Genomic DNA, 23,343 nt, shown 5'->3' with positions numbered 1-23,343 from the left:
GAAGATATGGACGCATGGTGGCTAGGAAAAACTCCCTAGAAAGGCAGGAACCTAGGAAGAAACTAGAGAGGAATCAGGCTCAGAGGGGTAGCCAGTCCTCTTCTGGCTGTGCCAGGGGGAGATTATAAGAGTACATGGCCATTAAAGCCAGATCATTATTCAAGATGTTCATAGATTTATTAAAAATAATATAAATAGTTAGAGAGAGAGAGGGTCGAAAACAGACGGTCCAAGACAAGGCTGCATGTCCGGTGAACAGGTGAGGGTTCCATAACCACAGGCAAAACAGCAGAAACTTGATCAGCAGCACGACTAGGTGTACTGGGGACAGGAACAGCCAGGAGTTGTCAGGTTAGGTAGTCCTGGGGCATGGTCCTAGGGCTCAGGTCCTCCGGAAGGGGAGAGAACGAAATGTGAGAATTAGAGGGAGCATACTTAAGATTACACAGGACACCAGATAAGACAGGAGAATGACATCAGATAGGACAGACTGACCCCTAGCCCCCTGGTACATAGACTGTTGCAGCATAGATACTTGAAGGCTTGCAGCTTAGCACATTATCTAACATACTTATTTTAATTCCCATTATAAACAGTTGATTGATGTCTGCTGTTCAGTTAATCAAAGAGCAGCTGCTTATTAGATGAAATCCTGCTTCGTGACGCTATTACATAGAGAGACAAAAGTAGACACATACACTTGATGAATGTTCATGTGACACATATAGGCTGTATAGACTATATAATCAGAGGGCAACCCTGAGGCTAACATACAGGAAAGGACTCTATTAGCCAAACTATATTAGTGACTCTTTAGTGGAGGAAAGGAAGTTATGAGGTGGGAGTCTACATACATTAGCCTTATGAAGGTGTCAAATAATGTGACAGCTACTTAATCTGAGGACAAACCTGCCAGACAAAGGAAAAGGAATCTGAAGTTATTTGGATAGTACAGTTTACTTAGCCACACCCATATAGCCCTTTTGGGACTTCCAAATCAAAGTGTATTGGTCATGTACACAGATTAGCAGATGTTATAGTGGGTGAAGTGAAACATTTATACAGCGACTGCCCAGCACTGGGCACGAACTCGTGATGCTCGGGGGGCGAAGCGCGCTACGGCAGTTCCGTCTCCTGAGTGGAGAAAGGAAAGGGGTAGCCTGGTTCCAGATCTGTTTGTGCTGTCTTACCAACTCATGGTGATAAAGCATGACAAATGACCATAGGAGTTGTCAAGACAGTGCAAACAGATCTGGGACCAGGATAGGTAGTGGTTGGAAGTGGGGGTCTACATGCCTGACATCAAGTATCAACTTGACGTCTGTTTCAGAAGTTTGGACATCAAAGTAGACCTCAGTAGAGTACAGAACAGTGAAGTTTTGTACAGTACATTATAGTGTACTCAACTCTGGTGTGCTCTACTCTGTACTGAACTCTATTCTACTGTACAGGACTGTACTGTCCTAAACTATTGTAATGACCTGACTAGCTCATAAATGAACAATTGTCCAGACAGAGGCCTGAGCTTGCGAATTGACGGTTTATTGAACCAACTTTACACAGGCTACTGTTTGGGCCGTAGCACACGCCAAATAGATAACCCACAATCCAACCGTGACCTTCTCTTGTGAAGCCCAGATGTAAGAGAGAGAGAACAAAGGCTGAACCTGGTCTTAACTTCCAATGCCCAACCCCCCCTCCACGCCACTCCGCCAACCACCAGGATGCCCGGCATCAGAACATTCCAGGCATTCCCGTGATTGGCAGATAGCAGGTTGATTGACATGTGAACACCGGGTACTGGTCAGTACAACACAACCACCTCTAGCCTAGCACATAACACACAGCTGTCTGTGCGGGTACACAGCCCCCCACCACAAAGTCCCTCGTCCCCGAGGGAACAAACAAAGTCTCTGAAGCGACCCGGAGGTCTCCTTTGCCTGCGTGGCCGTGATGGTCGCAGAGTGCCCCTCTGGGAACCAGGGGATGAAGGCAGGGATATGGGGGACAAGGAAGCGGGAACGGGTAATACAGTCCGTGGTTCTGGGGAACCACGCGGTGACACAGGGGGAGACAGGGGAGTGGGCTGTCTGGAGCCTTGTCTGCGGCACCTGAGGGTGGGTGCCTGGAGAATGTCATTGCCAGAGAGGGGAATTGTGGGGTTCCTGGGGTTTGGGGAGAAGAGGCCCCTCTGTATGGGGCTAACCTGTCCCGGTGCAGTGCCACCTTTCTCCCCTGGGAGGAAGCTGCACCGGTACACAACCTCCCCTACCCTCTCCAGGACACTGCAGGGTCCCACCCAGTGACTGTCCAACTTGGGGCATCTGCCTTTTTTCCTTAGGGGGCTGTAGACCCAGACCAGCTCCCCAGCCACAAAGTGCCTTCCCCCGGGGTGCACGTCATAGTTCCTTTTCTGCCTCACACCTGCATTCACCAGCTGCTCTCTGGCGAAGGTGTGGGCTGTCTCCAGGCGGTCCTGGAGTCTCCGGGCATACTCCGGCCCCGGAGGAACATGAGGGCTATCCAGGGGCCGACCAAACGCCATCTCCGCAGGGGTGCGGATCTCTCCCCAGCATGAGGAGGGCAGGCGTGCAGGAGGTGGAGTCTTGGACAGCGGAGCGGCATGCCATGAGGACCATAGGCAGGTGCTTGTCCCAGTCACGCTGGTGTTTGGAAGAACGATGGCCAGCTGCTGTCCAAGCGTTTGTTGAAGCGCTCCACAAGGCCATCACTTTGAGGATGGAGAGGAGTAGTGCGGGTCTTGTGCATACCCAGCCTCTCACACATGGTGGCGAACACACGGGACTCAAAGTTTCTGCCTTGGTCGCTGTGGATGGACTCTGCAGCTCCAAACCTGCTGAACATCCCCGCTGTCAGGGGCGTCGACGATGGTCTCTGCCTCCTGGTCAGGCAGAGCATAGGCCTCGGGCCATTTTGTGAAATAGTCCATGGCCGTGAGCACCCAGCGGTTTCCACTGTCTGTGGTTGCCCAACACATCCACCCCACCCTCTCCATGGGAGCCCCCACTGGGAACTGTTGGAGCTGAGCATGAGAGCGGCCTGGGGGCCCTTTCTCGCTGTGCAGTTGTCACAGCGGCGACAAAAGTCCTCCACATCCCTCTTGTGCTGCCCCCAGTAGAAGCCCTGACGGAGACGGCGCAGTGTTTTGTGACCCCAAAGTGTCCAGTCCCCACCCCCCCCCATGAGTACTCTGGAGCACAGCCTCCCGCAATGCTTTTGGGACCACCACCTGCCACCTCTCCTCTCCCGTAGCCGACTCCTTCCATAGCACGCCATCAGCCAGCCGCAGTCTCTCAAACTTCGACCACAACCCTTTGGTCGCGAGTGAGAGCGCTGTCACCTCTTCCCATGGTGGCCTCACCTGCGCCTCTACCCACTGTAGCACTGGCTGTAGGTCTGTGTCCCGTCCCACTGCTGCCGCCATTCAGCCACGTCGACAGTCTGCAGCTCACAGCAGACAGGCCCGCCGCCCGACACACTGTGGCACAGACACCCTCCTCTGCCCGCAGCTCTCTCCCGTCCCTCTCTCCGTTCACAGTGGCGGCAGCCGTCTGCAGTACAGGGCCGACGGGACATGGCGTCGGCGTTGGAGTGGCGTGCCCCTGCCCTGTGCACCACCGTGAAGTCATACGGCTGAAGCTCCTCCAACCAGCGTGCCACCTGCCCCTCTGGCTCTCTGAAAGACATGAGCCACTGGAGACAAGTGGTCAGTCCTTACAGTAAAGGGCAGACCACCCAGGTAGTACTTGAAGTGTTTGACGGAAGCCACAACAGCCAAGAGCTCCCGCCGGGTGACACAGTAGCGGCGCTCATGTTTGTCAAATGTTTTGCTGAAGTACGCCACCACTCTCTCCCCTCTGGCCCCACCTGGGCCAGCACCCCACCCATGCCCACATTGCTCGCGTCTGTGTCCAGGATAAAGGGCAAGGTGAGGTCAGGGGGCGAGCACGGGGGCCTCGATCAGTGCACGTTTGAGGGTGTTGAACGCCTCCTCACACTCCACTGTCCAAGTGAAAGCCTTGTCCTTCGGCAGCAGGCGGTTCAGTGGAGCAGCAACGCTTGAGAAGCCCCGTACAAACCTCCTGAGTACGAGGCCAGGCCCAGGAAGCTCTTCAGCTGTCGGTGGGGGTGGGCCAGTCTCTGACAGCCCCTACCTTGTCCTCCATGGTGCTGATCCTCCTTCCCCACTCGGTGGCCCAAGAAGGTGAAGTGGCACTTCTCGGGGTGGAGCTTCAGACCTGCGGCAGCCACCCTCTCCAGCACACGCCGTAGCGCCCCAGGGCTGACTGGAAGGAGCTGCCATGGGCCAGGATGTCATCGAGGTATACCAGACACTGCTGTCGGGGATGCCATCCAGCACCCTGTCCATCAAACGCTCAAAAGTAGCTGGAGCGTTGCACAGGCCAAAGCACAGGACCTTGAACTGCCAGTGTCCTCTGTTAGTGGAGAACGCAGTTTTGGCTCTGGCCTCTGGGGAGAGGGGCACCTGCCAGTAGCCGCTGCGGGAGTGAGGAGAACCAGGAGGACCCCCTAACCAGGTCCAGCGACTCATCGATACGTGGTATGGGGTATGAGTCCTTCCTGGTTACCTCATTCAGCCGCCTGTAGTCCGCACAGAACCTCAGCTTGCCCCTTCTTCGGAACCATGACGACTGGCGCCGCCCAGGGGCTGTCTCAATGAAGTCTGCCCGCTGCATCTCCAACACAGCCTTGTCTGCCGCCTCGGCGTGCCAAATGGACGGCGAGGGGACGCATCTTAATGGGTCGAGCATCACCTGTGTCGATCTCATGCTGCACCAGAAGAGTCTGACCCACCTCTTCCTCACTCAACGCAAAGCTGTCTCTGAATTCAAACAGCAACTGCCACAACCGTTCCTGCTGCTCAGGGTCAAGACCAACACAGTTCCTCCCCATATCTCCTCACTGCAGACAGTGTCCTCTCCTCTCCCATCTGGGGTAGCTGGGCTGGGGGGGTGCGGCCCGGGCTCACAGAGGGCTGTGTCATGGAGGTAGCTGGGGGAATGGAAGCTCAGTGTGCCCCTATTTAGGTCTAACTGGCAGCCTGTGCTCCTAAGAAAGTCCAACCCCAGGATACAAGGGTCCTGCACAGCCGCCACCCACACAGGATGACGCACAGTCCTGCCCCCTACTGTCAGAGTCATTATTCCCTTCCCTTTCATGGGTGCCAGCTCACCTGTGACTGTGCGGAGCTGCACAGTTGTAGGCTCACACTGAGTCCAACCTGGCACAATATCTGGCCTCACCAGGGTTACTGTGGACCCAGTGTCCACCAGGGCGGAGCAGGGCACCCCCTCCACAGTGACAGGGACATGACAAAAGTCCCCAACACAGGTCCGGCCCACCACAACAACAGGCTCCCCGCTTGCCCCTCGTCTGCTTCTGGGGAAGTGGAGCCTTGCTTCCCCGTCTGTGCCGGTGGGCTCCTCCTGAAGATGATGGTGGTTGGGATAGAAAGCCAGGGGTCCGCACTACCCGGTCTATGCGGACCCCGAGCCGTTTCCCTGAGCTCTGGGGGACATGGGGCAATCTCGGCGCAGATGGCCTGGCTGGCCACAACCCCAGCTGCCGCCTGTAGCGACACAGCCCGAATGAGTTCTGTCATTTCGGCCACCCAAGCAGGCTTTTCCGGCTCCGGGCTGCTCTGCCCCCAGCTCGCACAGAGGGTGTGTCTCCTGCACCCCCACCAAAGCCCCAGCCCACACCAGCTCCTCTCCAAAGCCATCTCCAAGGCTGTCTGCAATGACTCAGGATGAGCCAGCTGGGTCTGTATGCGCAGCTCCGTAGGGAGAATGAACTGGTCCCGTGCTAGCTCGCTCTGCACGGAATGTGAGCATATGCCCGCCGAGAGAGGCTCTCAATGTCATTAGCTAGCACCCGTAGAGGCTCTCCAGGCTGCCTGCGTCTATTCCTCAGTTCGGAGCGCAGTAAGCGCCTCCTCAGTGCTCCCACTAGAGCACCATAATCATGCCTGTCCTCGGGGCTAATCAATATCAAACAGGACAGAGCTTCATCCGTGAGGCATAAAGCCAACTGCAGTGCCCTTTCTTCATCCGACCACCCCTAAAATGAGCTAACAGTTCAAACTGAGCATGAAAAGCTTCCCAATCCGCCTTACCGGAATCTGGGTCTTAACAGATACGGACGCAGCCGGGAATTTCGACGTGCCGCCACTCGGTTCGAAATACACTCGACGAAGCACTCATGCCCTTCAGCCACCATCACTCCAACGTCCTCCCTCAAGCGGCCTCTGCGCTCCGACGCCTGGCGATCTCCTCAGACAGAACCCCGACGTCCATTCACGCACCTCCTTGGCCATAATCGTCCCCCTACCTCCACCTTCACTTTCGGATTCCCTCGAAGCATTTTCAATCCCCGTTCTCACCTACGGTAGCTAGCCACATAAGTCAGCTAGCTAGCTGGCTAACTTGTATCAACGTTTTACTTTGACACCAATGTAATGACCTGACTAGCTCATAAATGAACAATTGTCCAGACAGAGGCCTGAGCTTGCGAATTGACGGTTTATTGAACCAACTTTACACAGGCTACTGTTTGGGCCGTAGCACACGCCAAATAGATAACCCACAATCCAACCGTGACCTTCTCTTGTGAAGCCCAGATGTAAGAGAGAGAGAAAGGCTGAACCTGGTCTTAACTTCCAATGCCCAACCCCCCTCCCCCTCCGCCAACCACCAGGATGCCCGGCATCAGAACATTCCAGGCATTTGATTGGCAGATAGCAGGTTGATTGACATGTGAACACCGGGTACTGGTCAGTACAACACAACCACCTCCTAGCCTAGCACATAAACACATGGGCTACACTATACTCTTACTTTCCTTTACTGTACTGTGTTGAACTATAATTTACTTATCTTTACTGTACTCTTCTGTACTGTGCTGAACTATACTCTACTTTTCTTTGCTGATTGGTTCAGATTTGTGAACAAATCATGGACGTCAATGTTTGGGCCAAATAAACGCTGGTCCAGACGTCTGTCGACGTTGAAAGCAAGGCTTTACCATACAATCTTTTTTTATGGACGTTAAAATCAAGGCCAGGGCGGACTTACCTAATTGTAACTACAGTGGTTCCTCCCTTAAAAGTTGCGAGTTTATGCCGCGGGATTTAGAGGTAATGTGTGTGGTTCTGTACACCGCTTCATTGCTCCAGACCAGCGCAAGGGGGAGGAGTTAGAGCACTCATTATGCTTTTGGGTCCCAATGGGCTACGGTGTCACTAACTGACAATGAATGGGCAATATAAACCAAATAGTAATCTGATAACTGTGCACGACTTCAACATTTGATTTCAATGAACTGAATGATGAGGATGAAGAAAGTGATTGAATTTAGAACAATAGTGAAACCCCACCTCTTTAAGGAATACCTAGGATAGGATAAAGTAATCCTTCTCACCCCCCCTTAAAAGATTTAGATGCACTATTGTAAAGTGGCTGTTCCACTGGATGTCATAAGGTGAACGCACCAATTTGTAAGTCGCTCTGGATAAGAGCGTCTGCTAAATGACTTAAATGTAAATGTAAATGTAAGAATAGCTATTCCTCTGTCCTGCACACACACCTAGGACAATAATACACTTTTTGTTTTGTTACTTGGTCAGAAGAAGCTGTAACTGGACTGTAGCATATTACTTACTAAAACTGTTGTTACACTAAGGTTGTTATTCTAAGAGAAACGAAAATGACCTGGACGCCATTTATTAGTCTCTAAAAGGAAGAATGTTCCCACCGTCTGTTTCGGATGCCATTTTACTTTCCGAATGCACCCTTATTTACTAAGCGATTTATTTATTAGATATTCTCACAGAGTAGATTTGCCCAAACGAAAAATGCCCCTTATGAATTCGGAGGGCAAAAGTGATACTTAAATCCAAAAATGGGTTTACCGAAAAATGACATGAAAAGCGCAAATTTGTAAATCCCAAACTCTAAAAGTAATTGGAAGGGTAGATACAAATTATTTGTGACATTGTGGTTACAGTAAAGAATGTAAACAAGATGCTGTGTTTTTATTTACAGTAGTGATAGACAGCTGGAGGCAATTTCAACGAATTACTATGGGAATAAATATCACTGAATGACATGTGATCGACTGCTTCATCACGGTTTCGCGCTGCTCTGAGACGGGCATGGGGACTGGTTTTGATTAATAAATCAAAGAGATACAAAACAAGAGAACACACATGGTTAATGTTCTGGAATTTAATATATATATATATATATTAGATTAATAATGTAATAAACAAGCAGAGAGCAGGTTTGGAACCCTCGATCTTCTAGCCGGAAGTCCAGCGTGCTATCGACTGTGTACCAAAAGCATGCTCAAGCCGCAGAGTCGATTGCTTGCTTGCTACTCAACGTCTTATAGGAACGCGCTCACTGGCCACTGGTACGTTTGTGGATGCAAGGTCCGGTCACTTCTGACACCAATGTAATGATACAAGCAGGGAGCAAGTTTCTAGTCCTCAACTTTCTATCCCGAAGTCCAGGGCGCTATCGACTGTGCCCGAATATATAAAATGGGGTTGGGGCCGATTGTGGCTAAAAACACTTTATACATTGGAATCTTTAACAAGTGGAAAGGGGTTAAATTATTTATTATTAACCCGACATTATTATTATTATATAAAAGCCCCATATATATTCTGTGACAACTGGAGGCATTTTGTTTTTCATCAGGCTGTGAATTCTGTATTATGTTTTTATTGAACAGACTGTACACATTCACAGTGCAGGGTGGAAAAAGTATGTGAACCCTTGGATTTAAAAGCTGGTTGACCCTCCTTTGGCAGCAATAACCTCAACCAAACGTTTTCTGTAGTTGCGGATCAGACCTGTGCAACGGTCAGGAGGAATTTTGGACAATTCCTCGTTACAAAACTATATCAGTTCAGCAATATTCATGGGATGTCTGGTGTGAACTGCTCTTTTGAGGTCATGCCACAGCATCTCAATCGGGTTGAGGTCAGGACTCTGACTGGGCCACTCCAGAAGGCATATTTTCTTCTGTTGAAGCCATTCTGTTGATTTACTTGTTTTTTGTCGTTGTCCTGTTGTACTCAACTTCTGTTGGCAGGGTAGCCTAGTGGTTAGAGCGTTGGACTAGTAACCGGAAGGTTGCAAGTTCAAACCCCCGAGCTGACAAGGTACAAATCTGTCGTTCTGCCCCTGAACAGGCAGTTAACCCGCTGTTCCTAGGCCGTCATTGAAAATAAGAATTTGTTCTTAACTGACTTGCCTGGTTAAATAAAGGTTAAAAAAATAAAATTAAAATAAAAAAAATTGGCGGACAAGATAGCCTTACATTCTCCTGCAAAATGTCTTGGTAAACTTGGGAATACATTTTTCTGTCGATGATAGCAACCTTTCCAGGCCCTGAGGCAGCAAAGCATACCCAAACCATAATGCTCCCTCCACCATACTTTACAGTGGGGATGAGGTTTTGATGTTGGTGTTCTGTGCCTTTTTTTTCTCCACACATAGTGTTGTGTGTTCCTTCCAAACAACTCAACTGTCCATATTTTGCCAGTAGTGCTGTTGAACATCCAGGTCCTCTTTTACGAACCTCAGACATGCAGCAATGTTTTTTTTGGACAGCAATGGCTTCTTCCGTTGTGTCCTCCCATGAACACCTGTCACGTTCTGACCTTAGTTCCTTTATTATGTCTTTGTGTTAGTTTGGTCAGGGTGTGAGTTGGGGTGGGTTGTCTATGTTCTTTTTTCTATGTAGTATTTATGTGTTTGGCCTGGTATGGTTCTCAATCAGAGACAGGTGTTGTTCGTTGTCTCTGATTGAGAATCATACTTAGGTAGCCTGTTTTCCCCATTTTAGTTGTGGGTGATTGTTTTCTGTCTATGTGTCTTCACCAGACAGAACTGTTTCGTTTTCGTTCGTTCACCTTGTTATTTTGTGTTCAGTGTTAATAAATATCAACATTGACACGTACCACGCTGCATATTGGTCCGATCCTTCATACTCCTCTTCAGAGGAAGACTAATCTCGTTACAACACCATTCTTGTTTGGTGTTTTACGTATTGTAGAATCGTCCCCAGAAATGTATGTAAGTCTTTAGCTGACACTCTAGGATTCTTCTTAACCTCATTGAGCATTCTGCACTATGCTCTTGCAGTCATCTTTGGAGGACGGCCACTCCTGGGGAGAGTAGCAACAGACCACAATTTGTCTTACCGTGGACTGATGAACATCAAAGCTTTTAGAGATACTTTTGTAACCATTTCAAGATGCTTGGGACTCGGCTTGCTTGACCTTCTTCCTTTTTATCTGTAGCAATTTTGAGCAAATTGCTCAAGGGCCACGGTTGATTCGTCTGTGAAGATGACATCATTGAATGTCTCGCCAGCTTTGATCCATGCCTGGGCCTGCAGGACGCAAAGTTCTTTGTTTGTCAGACGAATCATTGGGTCGAAACTACAGAACAGTACAAAACAAGCAAACACACGGTTAATGTTCAGAGAATAAAAACATAACATTTCTTACTGAGCCTTTCCATAAATCCACACAAGTTTCTTCAACTGTCTTCTGACTGTGATTAGAGTGATGTTGATTTTGTGCAATGATGCCAGCCGCTCATAATCTTCATTCATCAGTGAGTCGACGGCTTGAATAATCTCATTGGAAATGGAATACAATGTAAAAATGTGCAGCATACAGTAAAGACCAGCAGTCGATTTATTTAAGCATTATTTTTTTGCATTATTAGGCCTACTTTACAGTATTGTCGCCTACTGTGCCTGTTCATTTTCCTGGGCTTTCAAGTTTAATGTGTAATCGGTCTAATGTCCATTGCTCGTGTTTCTTGGCCCAAGCAAGTCTCTTCATCTTATTGGTGTCCTTTAATAGTGGTTTCTTTGCAGCAATTCGACCATGAAGGCCTGATTCACGCAGCCTCGTCTGAACAGTTGATGTTGAGATGTGTCTCTTACTTGAACTCTGTGAAGCATTTATTTGGGCAGCATTTTCTAAGGCTTGTAGCTCAAATTAACTTATCCTCTGCAGCAGAGGTAACTCTGGGTCTTGCAGAGGTACATGCTCAATTGGTGACATGTCAGGCCATGGAAGAACTGGGACTTTTTCAGCTTCCAGGAATTGTGTACAGACCCTTGTGACATGGGGCCGTGCATTATCATGCTGCATGCTGAAACATGAGGTGATGGTGGCAGATGAATGGAACAACAATGGGCCTCAGGATCTTGTCACTGTCTCTGTGCATTCAAATTGCCATCAATAAAATGAAACTATAAGCCTGCAGCTTATGCTTGCCCATATCATAACCCCACTGCCACCATGGGGCACTCTGTTAACAACGTTGACATCAGCAAACCACTTGTGACATCTGTTGTGTGTTGTGACAAAAGTGCAAATTTTAGAGTGGCCTTTTATTGTCCCCAGCGCAAGGTGCATCTGTCCATCCACCTGACAGGTGTGGCATATCAAGACGTTATCTTGGCAAAGGAAAAATGCTCACTAACAGGGATGCAAACTAATTTGTGCACCAAATTTTAGAGAAATAAGCTTTTTGTGATATGGATAATTTCTCTGATCTTTTATTTCAGCTCATGAAACATAGGACCAACACATGTTGCGTTTATGAGTTGGCAGGGGACTTCAACATTATTGTGTTTTGATATTTTTCTAATACCTTTTTAAACACGTTTTATGATAATGATTTTATTGACCCCCTTTCCATTTGTTTGAAAAGAAATCAAAGCCTTTGCCTAGCTTTCATTTTACACCCAATTTGACATGCTCCTATGTACTTCACATGTTGGTGCTCATGGGTCCTTGTACATGGATATGGCCATACCTCAGCATATTTTCTGACTCCCTGTATGCCTTGTCTGGTACCAGGAAGCACCTGGAGCGCATCACCAGCGTTGGTCCCCGTCCCGTGGGCAGCCGAGAGAACGAGGTCCTAACGGTAAACTTCCTGCTGGAGCAGATAGAGCACATCAAGACCATTAGCGCCTCAGGACCCAACTCTGTCACTGTGGACGTACAGAGACCCACAGGCTCCTACAAGTTCCTGGGAGGGATCACATCCTACTGTAAGGTCAGCAACATTGCTGTCCGTCTGGAGCCCAAGGCTGGGGCTCAGCACCTCATGCTGGCCAATTGCCACTTTGATACTGTGGCCAACAGTCCAGGTACAGTACAATAAAACATATGTATTTTTCGTTATGTTACTCACAACTCTACTACCTACCTACCTACCTACAGTGGGGCAAAAAAGTATTTAGTCAGCCACCAATTGTGCAAGTTCTTGTATGTCTTCCATTTCCTAATAATTGCTCCCACAGTTGATTTCTTCAAACCAAGCTGCTTACCTATTGCAGATTCAGTCTTCCCAACCTGGTGCAGGTCTACAATTTTGTTTCTGGTGTCCTTTGACAGCTCTTTGGTCTTGGCCATAGTGGAGTTTGGAGTGTGACTGTTTGAGGTTGTGGACAGGTGTCTTTAATACTGATAACACGTTCAAACAGGTGCCATTAATACAGGCAACGAGTGGAGGACAGAGGAGCCTCTTAAAGAAGAAGTTACAGGTCTGTGAGAGCCAGAAATCTTGCTTGTTTGTAGGTGACCAAATACTTATTTTCCACCATAATTTGCAAATAAATAAATTAAAAATCCTACAATCTGATTTTCTGGATTTTTTTTTCTCATTTTGTCTGTCATAGTTGAAGTGTACCTATGATGAAAATTACAGGCCTCTCTCATCTTTTTAAGTGGGAGAACTTGCACAATTGGTGACTGACTAAATACTTTTTTGCCCCACTGTACCCATCCATCTATCCATCTATCTATCTATAGTTGAAGTTGTAAGTTTACATACACCTTAGCCAAATACATTTAAACTCAGGTTTTCACAATTCCTGACATTTAATCATAGTAAAAAGTCAGTGTCTTAGGTCAGTTAGGATCACCACTTTATTTTAAGAATGTGAAATGTAAGAATAATAGAGAGAAAATAATTTCTTTCAGCTTTTATTTCTTTCATCACATTCCCAGTGGGTCAGAAGTTTACATACACTCAATTAGTATTTGGTAGCATTACCTTTAAATGGTTTAACTTGGGCTAAATGTTTCATGTAGCCTTCCACAAGCTTCCCATAATAAGGTGGGTGAATTTTAGCCCATTCCTCCCGACAGAGCTGATGTAACTGTGTCAGGTTTGTTGGCCTCCTTGCCCGCACACACTTTTTCAGATTTTCTATAGGATTGAGGTTGGGGTTTTGTGATGGCCGCTCCAATACCTTGACTTTGTCCTTAAGCCATTTTGACACAACTTTGTAAGTATGCTTGGGTTTCATTGTCCATTTGGAAGACCCATTTGTGACCAAGCTTTATCTTCCTGACTGATGTCTTGAGATGTTGCTTCAAAATATCCACATAATTTTCTCACCTCATGATGCCATCTATTTTGTGACGTGCACCAGACCCTCCTGCAGCAAACCACCCCCACAACATGATGCTGCCACCCCCGTGCTTCACGGTTGGGATGGTGTTGTTCGGCTTGCAAGCCTCCCCCTTTTTCCTCCACACATAATGATGGTCATTATGGCCAAACAGTTCTATGGCCTTGATGTGCTCTATCTGCTGACTTGACAGCTTAGATCAGATGATCTTGATGTAGACCCTACTTGTACTTCTCGTCAGCATACAAATCTGCATGTTTTTTTGTTACTGCTCCAGACACTGACACATAGTAACCACCAACACTCTTGAGTTGACCTCCCCATGCCTTTACACCTGTTGCCTTGCTTCAGTCAGGTGAAGATCTACTGTTGCGGCCTATGCAGTGCATTCGGAAAGTATTCAGACCCCTTGACATTTTCCACATTTTGTTACGCCACAGCCTTATTCTAAAATTGATTAAAAAATATATTTGTATTTTATTTTACCTTTTATTTTACTAGGCAAGTCAGTTAAGAACAAATTGTTATTTTCAATGACTGTCTAGGAACAGTGGGTTAACTGCCTTGTTCAGGGGCAGAACGACAGATGTGTACCTTGTCAGCTCTGGGATCCGTTCTTGCAACCTGTCGGTTATTAGTCCAATGCTCTAACCACTAGGCTAAGCTTTCCTCATCAAGCTACATGACAAAGTGAAACAGGTTTTTAGAAATATTAGCAAATGTATTAAAAATAAAAAACATACCTTATTTACATTCAAGCCCTTTTCTATAAGTGTCAATTGAGCTCAGGTGCATCCTGTTTTTCATTGATCATCCTTAATGTTTATACAACTTGATTGGAGTCCACCTGTGTTAAATTCAATTGATTAAACATGATTTGGAAAGGCACACACCTGTCTATATAAGGTCCCACAGTTGACCGTGCATGCCAGAGCAAAAAACAAGCCATGAGGTTAAAAGTAATTTTCAGTAGAGCTCTGAAACAACAAGATTGTGTCGAGACACCGATCTGGGAAAAAGTACTAAAACATTTCTGCAGCATTGAAAGTCCCCAAGAACATTAGAAGTTTGGAACACCAAGACTCTTCCCAGAGCTGGCCGTTTGGCCAAACTGAGCAATCGGGGGAGAAGGGCCTTGTTCAAGGAGGTGACCCAGAACCTGATGGTCACTCTGACAGAGCTCCAGAGTTCCTCTGTGGAGATGGGAGAACCTTCCAGAAGGAAAGCCATCTCTGCAGCACTTCACCAATCAGGCCTTTATCTTCTTACGGCTGAAATCCCGTTAACGGGATCGATTTGACAACAGCCAGTAAAAATGCAGGGCGCCAAATTCAAACAACAAATCCCATAATTAAAATTCCTCAAACATACAAGTATTATACACCATTTTAAAGATAAACTTGTTGTTAATCCCACCACAGTGTCCGATTTCAAAAAGGCTTTATGACGGAAGCATACCATGCTTTTATGTTAGGTCAGTGCCGAGTCACAAAAAACACAGCCATTTTCCAGCCAAAAAGAGGAGTCACAAAAAGCAGAAATAGAGATCAAATTAATCACTAACCTTTGATGATCTTCATCAGATGGCACTCATAGGACTTACACAATACATATATGTTTTGTTCGATAAAGTTCATATTTATATCCAAAAATCTCAGTTTACATTGGCGCGTTATGTTCAGTAATGTTTTGCCTCCAAAACATCCTGTGATTTTGCAGAGAGCCACATCAAATTACAGGAATACTTATCATAAACGTTGATGAAAGATACAAGTGTTATGCATAGAATTAAAGATATACTTCTCCTGCTTTATGGCAAAAGCACACCATGCAATAATCTGAGTACAGTGCTCAGCCACCAAACAGATACCCGCCATGTTGTGGAGTCAACAAAAGTCAGAAATAGCATTATACATTTTCACTTACCTTTGACCTTCATTGGAATGCACTCTCAGGAATCCCAGTTCCACAATAAATGTTTGTTTTGTTCGATAAAGTCCATAATTTATGTCCAAATACCTCCTTTTTGTTTGTGTTTAGTCCAGTAATCCAAATGCACAAGGCGCGAGCACTAAGTCCAGACGAAATGTCAAAAAATGTTCTATTACAGTTCGTAGAAATATGTCAAACGATGTTTAGAATCGATCTTTAGGATGTTTTTATCATAAATCTTCAATAATATTCCAACCGGACAATTCTGTGACTTCAGACCCCTGATTCAAACAGCTTTTATTCGCTCCCCCTTCACAGTAGAAGCCTGAAACAACATTCTAAAGACTTGACATCTAGTGGAAGCCTTAGGAAGTGCAATCGGACCAAATTTACACTGTATCTTGGATAGGCAACCACTTGAAAAACTACAAACGTCATATTTTCCACTTCCTGGTTGGATTTTTCTCAGGTTTTCGCCTGCCATATGAGTTCTGTTATACTCACAGACATCATTCAAACAGTTTTATAAACTTCAGAGTGTTTTCTATCCAAATATACTAATAATATGCATATCCTAGCTTCTGGGCCTGAGTAGCAGGCAGTTTACTTTGGGCACACTTTTCAACCGGACGTGAAAATAGCGCCCCCAAGCCATAAGAAGTTATGGTAGAGCGGCCAGACGGAGCCACTCCTCAGTAAAAGGCACATGACAGACCGCTTGGAACTCTTTGACCTGAATGCCAAGCGTCACGTCTGGAGGAAACCAGGCACCATCCCTACGGTGAAGCTTGGTAGAGGCAGCATCATGCTGTAGGGATGTTTTTCAGCTGAAGGGACTGGGAGACTAGTCATGATCAAGGGAAGGATGAATGGAGCAAAGTACAGAGAGATCCTTGATGAAAACCTGCTCTAGAGCTCTCAGGACCTCCGACTGGAGTGACGGTTCACCTTCCAATAGGACAACGACTCTAAGCAGACAGCCAAGACAACACAGGAGTGGCTTCGGGACACGTCTCTGAATGTCCTTCAGTGGCCCAGGCAGAGCCCGGACTTGAACCCGATCGAACATCTCTGGAGAGAACTGAAAATACCTGTGCAGCGACGCTCCCCATCCAACCTGACAGAGTTTGAGAGGATCTGCTTTGAAGAATGGGAGAAACTCCTCAAATACAGGTGTGCCAAGCTTGTAGCGTCATACCCAAGAAGACTCGAGGCTGTAATCGCTGCCAAAGGTGCATCAACAAAGTACTGAGTAAAGGATCTGAATACTTGTGTAAATGTGATATTTTATTTTTAATACATTTGCACAAATTTAGAAAAAAATGTTTTTGCTTGTCATTATGCGGTATTGTGTGTAGATTGAGGGAGAAAAATATACATGTAATCCATTTAGAATGAGGCTGTAACGTAACATAATGTAGAAAACATCAAGGGGTGCGAATGCAATGCTGTCATCAAGGCAAAGTGTTGCTACTTTGAAGAATCTCAAATATAATAATATATTTGAATTATTTAACACTATTTTTTTGGTTACTAAAGGATTCCATATGTGTTTATTTTATAGTTTTGATGTCTTCATTATTATTCTACAATGTAGAAAATAGTACAAATAAAGAGAAACTCTTGAATCAGTAGGTGTCAACTTTTGACTGGTACTATACACTCAGTGGCCAGTTTATTAGGTACACCACCCCGTTCACAGAAATGGTTCGCTCCTATAGACAGTGAGTCACGTGGCCATGGCTTGCTATATAAAGCAGGCAGACCGGCATCGAGGCATCCAGTTACTGTTAGATTGAACGTTAGAATGGGCAAAATGAGTGACCTAAGCGACTTTGAACGTGGTATGAACGTAGGTGTCAGGCACGCCAGTTCCAAAAACGGAGAAATGGCCGGCCTCCTGAGCTTTTCACAACCATGTCTAGGGTTTACCGAAAATGGTGCGACCAACAAAAAAACATTGTCAGAGGCAGTCCTGTGGGCGAAAACTGCTCATTGAGAGGTCGAAGGAGAATGGCAAGAATTGTGGAAGCTAACAGGCGGTCCACAAACAGGAAAATAACGGTTGAGTACCACTGTTAAGGCATCTCAGAATGCACAAGTTGTTGGTCCTTTTCACGGATGGGCTATTGCAGCAGAATAACACACCAGGTTCCACTCTTATCAGCTAAAAACAAGAATAAGCGGCTCCAGTGGGCCCACGATCACCAATACTGGACAATTTGAGGAGTGGAAAAGCATTGCCTGTTCTGATGAATCCCAGTTCCTGTTGCAGAGTCAGGATTTGGCGTAAACAGCCATGGCCCCATCCTGCCTGGTGTCAACAGTACCGGATGGTGGTGTAATGGCGTGGAGTATGTTTTCCTGGCACACGTTAGGTCCCTTGATTCCAAGTGAGCAATGTTTCCATGCCCCGAGGAATCTGGGCTGTCCTGGAGGCAAAGAGCAGTCCAACCCAACGCCTAATAAACTGGCCAAACTGTGTGTATATCTCGTCAATAGCAAAACTTGACTGCAAAAGAGACCGGTTGGAATGTCTGACTGAAATCCAGGACAAATTTGCCTTTTTTGTAAATTAGCTGTGTTTGAATTTGTTGATTTAAAATGCGGGACATGATGTTTTTGGTTGCAGGACAAAGGGCCAAAGTGTGGAATTCCACCCTCCTTCTGTTTTACTTGTAGTGTATATTGTATTTATAAAGTTTTTATTAGATGGGAATAGCTTTAGAGTAGAACACGGGTGAGCGGCTGGACCGGGACTCGACCTTGCATTTCCGGGGGTGATTTGTATTCAGCACCAACCGCTGAACCAGAATCTGGCACGAGATGGGCATTTTACCTACAGGGCAGGCTATGCATTGGGCGTGCAGTGCTGAATAGCTTTTCTGATGAACGGTTCTAAGTAGACTCAGGCTACTGTTGCTCCCACTGTGTAGCTTGTCTGATGTTTAGGCAGTAACAGTTTGGCATTAAGAGATCACTGTTGCTCCCACTGTGTGATTAGGCATTCATCCCTCCCCAGGTAGGAATTTCAGCAGCACTGGCACAGGCGCGCACACACAAACACACACTAATCTCACTCGCCAATATTGACAAACACACCTGTGTGATTCTACGAGACTATATACGCACGCACACGCAAAGCTATTCTAACAGCATTTTTTTTTTTAATGACCTCATGTCACCTGTGCGTGTGACAGGTGCGAGTGATGATGCGGTGAGCTGTGCAGTGATGTTGGAGGTGCTCCACTCCCTGGCCAATCTCTCCACTCCCTTATGACACGGGGTGGTGTTCCTCTTCAACGGGGCAGAGGAGACCATGCTGCAGGTGAGAGAGAAACTGGGGACAGTAGTGAACACTGGTCAGGTCAACTAAGAGGAATTTTACAATCACATTTTGATTTGTTTCAGCCAGAATCATAAATACTATTCCTCTTTTGTGCAAAGACACCTTTTGTTCTTGTATAATTCTATTCAATGACGTAATATGGAATGTGAAATATTTTATACTCTATCTATGTTAGGCGAGTCATGGCTTCATCACTCAGCATCCCTGGGCCAAGCAGGTCCGAGCCTTCATCAACCTGGAGGCAGTGGGGGTGGGGGGCAAAGAGTTGGTGTTCCAGACAGGTTTGTGGACACATCTTTATTAGGGCACACTGCAGCAAAATGTTTTGCAACTGCAAACAAAAAAGGGATTCAGGTGGTTCAGTTAAAATCAATGTTTATTGGTCGCATACACAGTTTAGCAGATGTTATAATGGGCACAGTGAAATGCTTATGTTAGTAGCTCCTAATAATGCAGTAAAATGTCAAACAAGTACACAAATAGGGGGCTCCCGAGTGGCGCAGCGGTCTAAAGCACTTGCAGTGCTGAGGCGTCACTACAACCTCTGGTTCAATCCCAGGCTGTGTCAAAGCCGGCCGTGACCGGGAGCCCCATGTGACGGCACACGGGAGGGTTTGGTCGCCAGGATTTCCTTGTCTCATCGTTCTCTAGCAACTCCTTCTGGCGAGCTGGGCACCTGCAAGCTAACCTCAGTTGTCAGTTGGACGATGCTTCCACTGACACATTGGTGCAGCTGGCTTCCGGGCTAAGCGAGCAGTGTGTCAAGAAGCAGTGCGGCTTGGCAGGGTCATGTTTCGGAGGACGCATGGCTCTTGACCTTCACCTCTTCCGAGTCCGTAAAGGAGTTGCAGTGATGAGGCAAGATCGTAACTACCAATTGGATACCACGAAATTGGGTATAAAAAGGGGGTAAAGTAAAAAAAAATTATAAGTGCATAAAAAAACTAAATCAAGAACGTCGGGACAAATTCAGTTAACCCAGTTCAGGTGATTCAGTCAGTTTTCTTCAGTTTGGTGCCTAATGAACACGACTCAGGAACTGGGCCAATTGGAACACATTTATATAGGTGTCTGTGTCTCTGAATCAGCAACTGAACAAGCCTTCTTGCCCCTCGGGACGGAGTAGAGCTGTGTTGCACTATACTTCCTGGCAAATATCCCCATATGTCAACTTGAGGAAAGGTGTTTTAGAAAAAACTGGCCTGCTTTTGTACATTTGAATAACTTACCTTGCTTGCTATTGTTTTTGTATCCTTTAAAGCAGGGGTCCGCAACAGGTGGCCTGCAGGGATTTTAGTTTTTGGTAAAATCACCAGGAATTAAACTAAACATTTGTTTCATTTAAGAAATCTGTTCCCAAGTATTCCCACAAGTAAAATAAAATAGACTTATATGATCGTGTCTCAATGTAATCAAGATATGTAATTGTTATTTACAAATACAATAATCTATTTTTGGACTTATTTGTGATCATTTTGCAGTTGTAGAAATTATTATAATTGTGTTCTGGACCCCCAACCATTTGATCCGACAAAAATCGGCCCGCGGCTGAATCTAGTTGCCTTCCCCTGCTTTAAAGGGTCAATTCTGTATACAATTTGAAAAGTGAAATCTTCACATCTTTTACAAGTCTGTCTTCTCTCGTCTCACCTTCATTGATACACACAGGTCCCGAGAACCCCTGGTTGATCCAGGCCTATAAGCATGCTGCCAAACATCCCTTTGCTTCTGTGGTGGGACAGGAAATCTTCCAGCGCAGGTTGATCCCATCCGACACTGATTTCCGCATCTACAGGGACTTTGGAAACATTCCAGGTAGGGTAAAGCTTCAGTATCAAGTCTTCAAGTAAAGTTATCAACTCTCCTGACTTTAGATCTCCACTCTGCCGTCTTGTTTTCAGTCGACTGCAGTCTGCCTTCACTTTATTTGAAGGTTGGGTGTATTGTAGTTCAACATTACTGTATGAGTTAGTGTTGAACCACCCGACTAGGATTTTTTGGTACAAAGTGGAATTAATCTACTTTTTTTTGTCCTCCTGGGTAAATCTAACGGCTTTGCACACATGCATTGTGCATTATTAGCCTTTTTAAAATATATTTTTTTAATTTTAAATTCTTCAAGTTGTTTCAAGGTGTTGGGGATCATGACTAGACAGCCATTTTCAAGTCTTGCCATAGATTTTCAAGCAGATTTTACCCCCAACTGTAGCTTGGTCACTCTGGGACATTCACTGTCTTCTTGGTAAGCAACTCCAATGTAGATTTATTTTGCCTTGTGTTATAGGTTATTGTTCTGCTGAAGGGTTTAATACTTCTTACAGTGTCTGGTGTAAAGCAGACTGAAGCAGATTTTTCTCTAGCATTTTGCCTGTGCTTAGCTCATCACGTTTCTTTTTATCCTGAAAAACTCCCCAGTCTTTGCTGATGTCAAGCATACCCATACCATGTTGCAGGCACCACCATGTTGGAAAATAAGGAGGCAGTTACTCATTGATGTGTTGTGTTGGATTTGCCCCAGACATAAGGATGTACATTTAGGCCAAAAAGTGTATTCCTTTTGTGTGTTTTTTTTGCAGTATTACTTTAGTGCCTTGTTGATTTACAGGATGCATGTTTTCGGAATATTTTTATTCTGTATATTTGTATTCTTTTCACTTTGCCATTTAGGTCATTATTGTGGTGTCACAGCCATTAAACTCTGTAGCTGTTTTAAAATCACCAATGGCCTCATGGTGACATCCCTGAGCGGTTTCCTCGGTTCAGAAGGATGACTATCTTTGTGTCTGGGTGGTTTAATACATCATCCACAGCATAACTATTAACTCGGCCATGCTTAAAAATATATTCAGTGTCTGATTTGTTATTGTTTCTCATCTACCAATCACTACTCTTCTATGAGGCTTTTGAAAAGCTCCCTGGTCTGTGTAGTTGAATCTGTGCTGGAAATGCAATACTTAACTGAGGGACCTTACAGATGTTGTATATATGGGGGACAGCGGAAGGAGTAGTCATTGAAAAAACTCATGTCAACCCCTATTATTTCACACACTGAGCCCATGTAACTTATTATCAAATCAAATGTTCTTTGTCACATGCGCCGGATACAACACATGTAGACCTTACAGTGAAATGTTTACTTACAGGCCCTTAACCAACAATGCAGTTTGAAGAAAAATAAGTGTTAAAAGTTTTTACTAAAATAAACTGAAGTAAAAAAGAAAAATAACAAATAATTAAAGAGCAACAATAAAATAACATTAACGAGGCGATATACAGGGGGGTACCGGTACAGAGTCAATGTGCGGGGGCACAGGTTAGTCGAGGTATTTGAGATATGTACATGTAGGTGGAGATAAAGTGACTGCATAGATGATAAACAGAGGAGCATATCTCAACGCAGCGTAAAAATGGGAGGAGGGGTAGCTATTTGATTAGCTGTTCAGGAGTCTTATGGCTTGGGGGTAGAAGCTGTTAAGAAGCATTTTGGACCGAGACTTGGCGCTCCGGTACTGCTTTCCATGCGGTAGCAGAGAGAACAGGCTATGACCAGGGTGGCTGGAGTCTATTATGTGATTTGTTAAGCGAAGTGTTTGACTTCTGACCTAATTTAGGCTTGCCTAATCAAAGGGGGTAAATACAACTAGTTATCATTTTTTTGGAAACAATTGTTGAATTTTCTTTTCCCTTTGACCTTATGGAGTATTTTATGTAGATAGATGACAATTAAATATATTTCAATCCCACTTTGTAACGCAACAAAATCTGAAAAAATCCCAGGGTTTCATTTGCACCCATTCTCATGTTACTATTGTTGTAATGTAAGAAGTCCACATTTGAATCATATTTCTTGAACAATTGATATTTTGAATGGCAATTTATGAGAATTATCAGTGTGGGAAAATTACACTTTAATTTCCCCACTGTAAAACAGTATATTGGCAGAAACAGTTGAAGTCTGAAGTTTACATACGCCTTAGCCAAATACATTTCACTCAGTTTTTCACAATTCCTGACATTTAATCCTAGTAAAAATGCCCTGTTTTAGGTCAGTTAGGATCACCACTTTATTTTAAGAATGGGAATTGTCAGAATAATAGTAGAGGGATTTAAGCTTTTATTTCTTTCATCACATTCCCAGTGGGCCAGAAGATTACATACACTCAATTAGTATTTGGTAACATTGCCTTTAAATTGTTTAACTTGGGTCAAACGTTTTGGGTAGCCTTCCACAAGTTTCCCACAATAAGTTGGTTGAATTTTGGCCCATTCCTCCTGACAGAGCTGGTGTAACTGAGTTAGGTTTGTAGACCTCCTTACTCGCACATGCTTTTTCAGATCTGCCCACAAATTTTCTATGGGATTGAGGTCAGGGCTTTGTGATGGCCACTCCAATACATTTGTTGTCCCTAAGCCATTTTGCCACAACTTTGGAAGTATGCTTGGAGTCATTGCCCATTTGGAAGACCCATTTGCGACCAAGCTTTAACTTCCCGACTAATGTCTTGAGATGTTGCTTCAATTTATTCACATAATCTTCCACCCTCATGATGCCATCTATTTTG

General features: G+C 45.5%; 1 protein-coding gene across 1 annotated transcript in view; it reads left to right on the top strand.

The window, feature by feature from the left end:
• Nucleotides 1–23,343, top strand: part of LOC115105993 (endoplasmic reticulum metallopeptidase 1-like) — a 56,365-nt gene that overhangs the window by 1,238 nt on the left and 31,784 nt on the right. Inside the window, 4 exon segments of the mRNA XM_065017650.1 lie at nt 11,936–12,231; nt 18,633–18,760; nt 18,957–19,062; nt 20,450–20,596. Of these exon segments, the coding sequence (XP_064873722.1) occupies nt 11,936–12,231; nt 18,633–18,760; nt 18,957–19,062; nt 20,450–20,596 (677 nt within the window).

The sequence above is a fragment of the Oncorhynchus nerka genome, linkage group LG4, assembly GCF_034236695.1.
Source record: "Oncorhynchus nerka isolate Pitt River linkage group LG4, Oner_Uvic_2.0, whole genome shotgun sequence".
Taxonomy (NCBI): domain Eukaryota; kingdom Metazoa; phylum Chordata; class Actinopteri; order Salmoniformes; family Salmonidae; genus Oncorhynchus; species Oncorhynchus nerka.
The sequence above is the reverse complement of the archived record's forward strand: the minus strand, read 5'-3'. Positions and strand labels throughout refer to the sequence as shown.